This window comes from Apis dorsata, unplaced genomic scaffold (genome assembly GCF_000469605.1).
Source record: "Apis dorsata unplaced genomic scaffold, Apis dorsata 1.3 scaffold_293, whole genome shotgun sequence".
Taxonomy (NCBI): Eukaryota; Metazoa; Arthropoda; class Insecta; order Hymenoptera; family Apidae; genus Apis; species Apis dorsata.
Window position 1 is genome coordinate 601,603 of NW_006263568.1, and position 9,489 is coordinate 611,091.

Sequence of the window (9,489 nt, forward strand, 5' to 3'; positions counted from 1 at the left end):
GCCTGTCATTCAACCATCTCCGGAATAACAATTGAGCGCAAAGTTTACGTTTGATGGTCGGTCTGTCTCTGAATGTACCTCTGATGCCTGTGCTAATCGGCGCGTCGATGGTGTTGAATCCTGCTGCTCGATGCTGTCTCCTGCCTGACACCTTATATGTCCTCAATGGATGTTTTCGATGTCTTCCTTCCCGCATCGTCTTTATGCACTACCGTCTTCACGCACCACCTTTGCCCAGCAGTTTCAAAGGGTGAGTTTCACGTTTTTTTTCACGCTTTATGTAATAAAAAAACTTGTCTTTCTATCGTCTTGCCTGTTGGAGAAGAGAACATTTGGGGAATGATGAAAAATTGAAGTGGAAAATGTTGAAAATCTTGTGGAGATTTGAAAGATTATTGTTTTATTTACATCTTGATCTTCTTGGATTAAAGTTAGGTTAGGTTAGATCAGATTCTGTAATTAATAAGTTTTTATAATTCTTTCTAATTTTTGTAAAGCATTTGTTTAAGAAAATATGTTTGTTTTATTAAATATTACAATAATAGTGCAAATGTTGTTTTAAAAAAATATTAGATATCAAAGAATTAATTTGTAATTTGTTATATTTAGTTGATATTAGATTTTAGAAATTAGATAATGGAAGAAAGTAATGAATGATCAGAAATTAAAGTTTAAATTGGAAATTAGAAGTTATTTTAAATTCTATAGTTATATAAATTCTATTTCAAGTTGAAAGTTTTATGTAATATTTTGATAATAATTTAATTGAGATATTAGTACGTCGATGACAGGACCATTTATTTAATGGATTAAAATTTAAATTATCTATGTTAATATTAATTACGAAATAATCGCAAGAAATAATTTGAATTACCTATTATTATTATTAATAATACGTAATTTGAATAATGTTAAATAAATAATGCAAGAACAATACAATCAAAACTTATAAATCTTTAAATTTGCATATCAATATATATCTCAATTAAAAGATTGTGTATCATTTAAGTCAAATGTTCAATTAAAATTCTATGAAAAAGATGTTCACACTTATGAATGTTTATTATTTAAAATAAAAGTTAACCTATATCGATATTAAGAAAAAGAAAAATATTCACCAAAACTTTCCTTATCTTCAAGTTTTTATCTAGAACAAAATTTTCTTTATAAAATTTAAAATTCTTTGCTTTTTAATACTTTTTCTTCACTCGTAATATTAATAAAAAAATTCGATTTTTGAATCCCACACGTTCTCTCTCTCTCTCTTATTTCCTACAATTCAATAAACAAAATACATTACTATCAATTACCTTAGCTGAAACTGAATAATATATAAATATATATAAACAAGGAGAAATGGTGAATTAGTCCATATTTTAAAAGATTGATTTCTATAGCATGCACATATATCTTTTAGTAGAATGTGTTCGTGAGGTACGTGCGAAAAGAAAAAATGGCGGAAGAAGTTGATAAAGAGGTCGCGCGAATACAGGAATTTATTAATTAACAGATCATTCGCATCCTAGTTCTCCCATTTAATTCCTTTAAATCATTCGACGTCTGGAATGAGGTCTGGAAATATCGAAGTTCGATATTATCGAAGATAAACGAAGTTACGATGAATTGATTCAGAAATATATTTGTCAGGTATTTCGTTGTAATATTCTTTAATATTTTTTTTATAAAAATGTTAACAAATTTTATTAATAATTCTTAAAATATTTAAATTATAAATTATAAAATTATAAAATTTATAGAATTTTTAGAGAAAAATTTAAATTCTTTAATTTTAATTTGTGAATTTTCTATAGTGAATTTGATTGATTTGAGAGATATCGTTATGAGCAATATATTTATTAGGTATTACATTGTAAAATTCTTTGAATACCTTTTATAGAAAGTTTTTGAAAAGTTTCAAGAAAGAAATTTTAATTTCTTTAAAAAATTACAAGAATTTAAATTTTTAGAGTTTAAATTTTTAAAATTTCTTATATTTAAAAATATGTTATATAATCGCATTAACAATATTATTCGATATTTTTATTATGTAAATCATCTCCTTAAATGATTTAAATAAGTTATAACCTATTATTATTATTCCACATAATTTCTTGGGACATTGTGTCATTTACACGCAAGTTTGCATGAGAAATACAAAATTTTAGAGTTAGTAGTTTAAGAATATCGTGAGAACTACATTAATTTATTTTTACATGCATTTTTACATCCATATAAGATCGGCCATGTATAAATGTTGAAAAATGTGTTGATAATTTAAATAATAAATATGATTTTCATTTATTTAAAGAGAATGAGAATTTTAATTATAATTCAATTTTATCTATAAATACGTAAGAATCAATTTGTATTAAATAACTAATAAGCAAAAATAAAATTATGAAATATTTTAATTTTTGCATGCATGTAGATTTCAATATTCTTATATCAAAATTTATTATTTTAAATAATTTAATGATTGAAAATAATTCTTTTTTAAGAAATTAAAATTAAAATTAAAATTTATTAATCTCTTTAATTTCTTCATTAAATTTAATATTATTTTCATCATTTTATATATTCGCACATGCTTGAAATCTTACCCACGTGGACGATATTATTTCACATTTTACTACTGCATCAAGAATGTTATCACGATATGTTGGCACGATACCATTTGCATTCCAGACCTATAATATAGAAATATATTTTCTCAATAATGATGATATACAAAATTTATATAGATATCGAAAATCAATACAATAATTAAAAAAATATTTATATATAATAAATATTATTTATAAAGAACATTTATTAATAAATTTATTTTAAATCATCTACCAATTATTAGAAAGCAAATATTGAAATTATTATATTTTACATTTTAATATAATAAATATCAAATATTTTTATAGGATCGTTAAGGGATTTCCACCTGTATCACCCTTCATAGGCGTATCACCAACATTATGTTATCTGTTAAAAGAAAAGAAACCATTATGTTGTCTTCAACTTGCACAGGTAAATATCTTGTGAAATTACTTATCTAAATAATAATGAAAAAATTATAATTAAATGTTCTTAATTGTTAGGTATGCCCACATTGTGCCTACAGAAACGCCAAAGAGTATAATTGGCAAAACAAGACCATTATCTTGGCAGCTGATTACGCTAGTAATGGGATCTATAACTTCATAATACCTTTGAGAGCTCATTTTAGGTATCCTGAAAAAAAAAAAATAATATTAATCTCAAAATTATAAGAATAAAAATTTAAACAACAGTGAAGAAAAATTTACAGAATTTTTAATTTCTATTTGACAAGTTTTTATGAAAATTTTAAATATTTTCTGATTCTGATTTCAATATTTCCATATGTGAAACATATCTCAAATAAATAAAAATTTATTGGAGAGAAAGAAAGAAATTGAAATTTCTATATTATTACTAATAATCAAACCTTTTATCAAAAACAAATTATGAAGTCTTTCAAAATATAATATTAATGAATGGGATTTTCGTTAGATCAAAAACATCGTTGAATCCAATCATTCTTCTGTTGGAACGAACTCCGGAAATTGCGTTCCTCGATGCTGTATCCTATTTTCCTTTGGTATACTGGATGCGAGGAACTATCGACTGTTTGGACGATCTTCTTCGCGCTGGTATCACTCTTGCAGAGAATGTGGTGGTCGTAAACAAAGAACTTAGCAATTCTGCTGAGGAAGATACCTTGGCTGATTGTAATACAATCGTAGCAGTTCAAACAATGTTTAAGTAAGTGGTTTTGCAAAAAAATTTTGCAAAAAAATAATGATTGTAAGTCATGAAAAATGATACATAAGTTATATTTTATTAAAAGAATAAAGTTAATTTGGAGGAAGATTTGGTTACAAAATATGCAAAAGAGAAATATTTTAATTTTACTTCTTTTGTAAAAAAGTAGCAATTATAAAAAATTATAATAAATATTACGTATAAATTATATTTAATTAGAATAAAATTAAGTTGAAAGAATTGATTATAAAATATGCAAAATATATACAAAATGATTTTTCAATTCTTTTTTCATTTTATGTTGAATATTACTAATATATTATTTATGTATTTGCAGATTCTTTCCTAGCATAAAAAGCATAACCGAACTCTCACAATCGAGCAATATGCGTTTCATGCAATTCAGGGCACACGACAAATACGCTCTTCATCTCAGCAAAATGGAAAAGGTATCTTTTCCTGTTGTTCTCGATACTAATTCTCATCACTTTTCGAAGAACACGTATTCAAGAACACAATTTGATCTTTCGGTAATGATTAATTCAATGATTATTAAATTAAGTAGTAATTTGTGATTATTTTGAATACAAATAGAAGATTAACATTCTTCGTTTCAAAATGAAATAAGAATTTGCATTCAAGTATACTCTGGTATTTTCTATAACTTTAGTTAATCTATAAAATGCTAGAGGTGTTCTCTAGTTAAGTAACTAAAGTTTCAATAAGGCTTGATTTCCTGACAATAGAAAATTGTTTGTCTTAGACTTCTTTGTGTTCTATTGCGTACGTTACTTGTCAAATTTATAAGTATACATACTCTTCATCTTTACTTTGATATTATATATACCTACATATACAGAAAATTTTGTTATTTACTATATAAATATGAAGTAAGAATATATCTTTATAAAAAATTTTTAAAAATTAAATTGTTAGGAATAATTAAAAATTTTTTTTTAATTATAATTGTAATTGTTTTAACAGAGAGAAAAGGAAAGAGGTTCGCATATATCTTATATGTTTCGATTGCCTTTCGCGGCTGGTAGTGTCTTCAGTGCCTCCATGTTGGATACACTTCTTTATCAAGCATTTGTAAAAGATTATATGATAACCTTTGTAAGATTGCTATTGGGAGTGGATCAAGCGCCAGGATCTGGTTTTTTAACATCGGTAAGATATCTTTCCTCTATCTTTTCTTTTATTCTTAATAAAAACAAATAATTTTTAACAAATATTCATATTGAAAGTTTCAAAAGAATAGAAATTTGTTATGAAAAATTATTTCATTTATTTTTTATCATTTGAACAGGTTTTTTTTTATCAAAAATAATACATTAATCACATAATTAGTTTACATTCCAAAATAATTAATTTTAATTGCTCTCCAATTATTCACACTTTCTATCTAACTTCATAATTATACTTATTACATTTAAGTTTCCAAAGCTTCATCTTTCAAATTATTTTTATTATCCATTTAATTACAGATGAGAATCACGAAGGATGACATGTGGATAAGAACTTATGGCAGACTTTACCAAAAACTTTGTTCAACGACATGCGAGATCCCCATTGGGATTTACAGAACTCAAGATACTACTGTTTCAGATACATCACACGTGAGTAGATAATTATTTCTTTTTCATAATGAAAGATTTTGATTATAAATGATTGATCTATATACTATATATGTACTATATATATTCGTATAAGGGTAGGAAACGACTTTTTGAATGGCGGCTGTGAGTAGCGCATGGTTGTATTCCTGCTCTATCTCTTGCTCTGTATTCTGTCCCAATGTCAGCTCGTGCAGCGTTCTTAGAAATTTTTCAATTCCTTTGAAACAAGAGTGAAACGAGCGTAGGGAACTTGCATCTTGTTTAAACGATGCTCGTGGCACGTCCTTCGATCCTGTTCGTTTCTGAACCTGCATCATGTTATAAGCATTATTCATTATATATTAGTTTCGATCGAAAAGCTTCTTTCGATAATTTTTTTCCCTCTTTTTTTGAATATATAATAACTCTCAAATGTAGAATGTAGAATAATATATTTGTAACTATAGATGATATATTTATTTTTCATGATTATTGTGATCTAAAATGTTTTGTAATATTTTGACATTAGTTGATAGATAATATAGAGATCGATTGTTCGATATGATTTATGATAATTAGATTTTTACCAAATAGGCACAATAATAATTGACATCTATAGGAACTTGTGATATATGTAAATGAATCCTTTTGAAACATATATATGAACTGGACAGTGAAAGCTATTTCTAGTAATGAAATATTTACTATATTTTAAATTTACTTATGAACTTTAATACAATAGAATATTATGTTTATATAATCATTATATATTCATAAAATAAATTTTTAATAATAATAATAATTATTTTTAATAATAAAAATAAATACTCAGAATACTTTATGTAATATTAAAATATCATTGAATCTGAATTTCAAATTATCAAAATATATTTATTAGTAATATGACATAATATATCAGACACAATTTTTTAATGATCTATATTAAATTTTATTTTATTCAAATTTAGAAATATATTAATTAATATTAAAAATAAAATTTTATTTTTAAAATTTTCAAATCCATTTTCACAATTTTTACTTCAAATTATTTATTATTATCTACAATTTTTATTTTTTATTTAACTAGGAAATTTAAATTTATAAAAATATAGAACAATGAAATACATATAATATGCAAGAAGATATAAAATATCTAATGTAAAATACATATTATAATATTTCAAGCTTATTTATTCTGTCATCAAAAATTTTAATTTGCATAAATATCTATAATATTTAACAATTCCATTAAAATTTACTTATATTAAAAAAAAAAATAATTGTCTAATTCTAAATAATCTTGTGAATTTATATATTCTACGCTTTCTCTTCGACGGAGTAAACTCAACAACAAAATATGAATATATATTTGTCGAATCGTATCATAGAATAACTATTGATCTCATGTACACTGATAAAAACGAAACGAAATGAAAAGCACAATCAAATGTGCGTGCGAAATTCCGACAACGATGGGCTATCCTTAGTAGAATTGCTTATCGTTTTGGCAGGGCGACTCAGACGCGGAGAGCGATGCCGGCGTCGGTGTGACGTACAAGGTGCGTAATTCGGCGGCAGGTTCGTGCCTAGCGAATTGCGCCACTCGCGACAAAGGTGCCTCAGCCGTGAGTATAGAGTCGAAATTGTCTGGTCATCGTTTATTTCTCTTGATCGACTTTTTGTCTATGTGTATTGTCCACTATTATTTTTCTCTCTTTGTACAATTCTCGTACGCTGCATATCTATTTCTATTTTTCTCTATTTTTCTCTAAAATAAAACTTTCTGTCTAATCATTTCTCTATCGCTGTATTCTACATCTTGATTTTCCTTATGCTGGTGTATGAAAAGCTCGTCGACACGCCATCTATTAACGCAGAACGCATGACAAGTGTTTATCAAGCAGTCAATGGCTTCGACTTTAACGCTCAAGATTCTCTGCTCGTCTTCACTGCATATTCTCTCGATGGGATCATCGAGAAAATTCACTTGAATTTTTAATGATTAATCGTATTAACATTAAAGGGATGGTGATTGATAAGTTTTTGATGAAATTATTATAATGCTAAATTAAATATTATATAATATTAAATATTATTATATTATAATAAATATTATAATAATATTAAAAAATGTCAAAATTTCTAAAAAATAATATTTATCTCATCATTATATTATCAATCAACTATTTGGAAAAGCACTAACAATGTATTATTCGTATATTCAAAAAAAAATTCATTTTTCTATTCTTGAAACTAAAAATCTTATTTTTTTTCTATAAATAGTATTCGGTGAGCCTTGGTGATGAAGCGCGAGACAACCATGCCCAGCAGATCGAGAGAGCAGAGATCGCCAATTTAGTACGTTCCCGAATGGAATGTTTGAATTTGCCAGTAGCCGACTATGATGATGTCTCCGAGAAACGAAACAACTTGTCCTATGTGATTATCAATCCCAGCTGTGACCTGAAGCTCGAAGAAGGCGACATAGTGTATTTGGTGCGACCAAGTCCATTCTCAGCGCAAAAGACCTTCGAGCGACACAACTCCAGACGGAAAAGCAACATCAGTTTCTGTTCAGCTCAGTTGGTATCGCAGATGAGTGCAGCGGTAGCCTCAGCCGGATTGCCAGGCGCCGGAGCGGGAAGTCGTCGAGGATCGGGAATAGGTCTACCCAGAGCTCCTCCATTGAGCACCACAAAATCGAATTCCTTATCCTTACCAGATAGTCCAACGGTAGCTGGTACTTTACGTGGTCGTTCCAATTCGTTAAGAGTGGTTGACGACATTCTTCTGAGACGCAGCAATTCGTTAAGACAAGGATTGACGATGAGTAGAAGAAAGAGTAGTCTGGAGGATATAGGTCTAGGTGCATTATCCCATCCATCAAACCACAACCCAATTAAAATAGCTCTGAATGGTTCTATCGGTCTGGAAGTAACGCCGCCAGAGGAAGGTTCTCAGATAGGTGGCGCCAGCAACACTGGAATATTAGATGTTGGTCTGCCATCTATGCCAGAATTAACTGCTGCCCTCGGATCTAACATCGATCCTTGTTTAGGTGGATCTTTAGGCGGATTATATGATCCACCAATCCTCCAGGGCCCATTAGGATCACCTCAAATTCAAGGTGGTACGCAGGATCCTCAGCATATACAAGGGACAATCGTATGATATAACCTTATGTGGGGACGCAGGCTCTCCGGCGTGGTGCGAAACAAATGGCTGTAGCGTTCCCACATGACACGTCAAAATCACTAGGTGGGATGTTATCTCTCAGCATTCTGATTGTCGACGATTTTAGTGGGATTGAAATGATGATTATATAATGATCGTAATTGGAAAGTGGCCGGAGAGCAAGGTGTTTCAGTGATACGTATCGATGACTGTGACGAAATAAATGAACACAAGATGAACTGTTTAAACGAATTTTTTACTTCGTTCTATTATAGTAATTTCAGTTTAGATTTAATGGCGATGGCATGGTTTGTCGCAATCATCGGGGACCTAAACGCGACATCGTAGAGTCGCAATTGTGATACACCAGTATGCTGATAATCTTTCATTTTTGTATATCTTAAGCAGAGCTGGGCAGATTTTGTGTTTCTTCTGACCATTGTCGTGATTGGTTTTATTTATTAAAAAATTTATTTGATAAATGATAAATGATAAGTGATCATTGATTTCAACGATCTTTTTATTTTAAAAGTATTTATCTTTATACTTATTTACTATTGATATCTAATAGAAAGCAATGATAATTTTTGACAGCTTTCTAAAAATTGATAATTATATTTCAAAATGTGAAATACACAAAATATACAAAATATTTTAACTGACCAAATAATAATACTATTATTCAAAAAAGATATTATCAGATGTTATCACATAATTATTAAAACAATTATAAAGAATATATAGAAATAATTCGATTAGAAAGTTCATTTAAACAATGCCCAGTTCAGCCAGCATATAGTTGTTTCAATGAAGTTAAGATATTGTTTTAATAATAATTCCCTATTTGTATGTAATATGATCTTACATTTTCAACAATTTGTTGCAAGTTTCATTTCAAAATACTCATTTAATATAAATCATGGTGTGCGTAGTAAGCTATGTT

General features: G+C 28.0%; 1 protein-coding gene across 11 annotated transcripts in view; it reads left to right on the top strand.

The window, feature by feature from the left end:
* Window positions 1–9,003, top strand: part of LOC102670810 (potassium channel subfamily T member 2) — a 152,960-nt gene extending 143,957 nt beyond the window's left edge. For 6 of the 11 annotated variants that reach the window (XM_031511156.1, XM_031511159.1, XM_031511160.1 and 3 more), the window contains 9 exons: window positions 242–250; window positions 2,913–3,018; window positions 3,090–3,217; window positions 3,523–3,774; window positions 4,112–4,304; window positions 4,759–4,944; window positions 5,262–5,393; window positions 6,884–6,997; window positions 7,656–9,003. In XM_031511156.1, coding sequence (XP_031367016.1) covers window positions 242–250; window positions 2,913–3,018; window positions 3,090–3,217; window positions 3,523–3,774; window positions 4,112–4,304; window positions 4,759–4,944; window positions 5,262–5,393; window positions 6,884–6,997; window positions 7,656–8,543 — 2,008 coding nt within the window. In that variant the 3' untranslated portion in view covers window positions 8,544–9,003. The remainder of the gene's footprint in view (window positions 1–241; window positions 251–2,912; window positions 3,019–3,089; window positions 3,218–3,522; window positions 3,775–4,111; window positions 4,305–4,758; window positions 4,945–5,261; window positions 5,394–6,883; window positions 6,998–7,655) is intronic. The other 5 variants (XM_031511162.1, XM_031511154.1, XM_031511155.1 and 2 more) reach the window with 5 other exon arrangements.
* The last annotated feature ends 486 nt before the right edge of the window (window positions 9,004–9,489 follow it).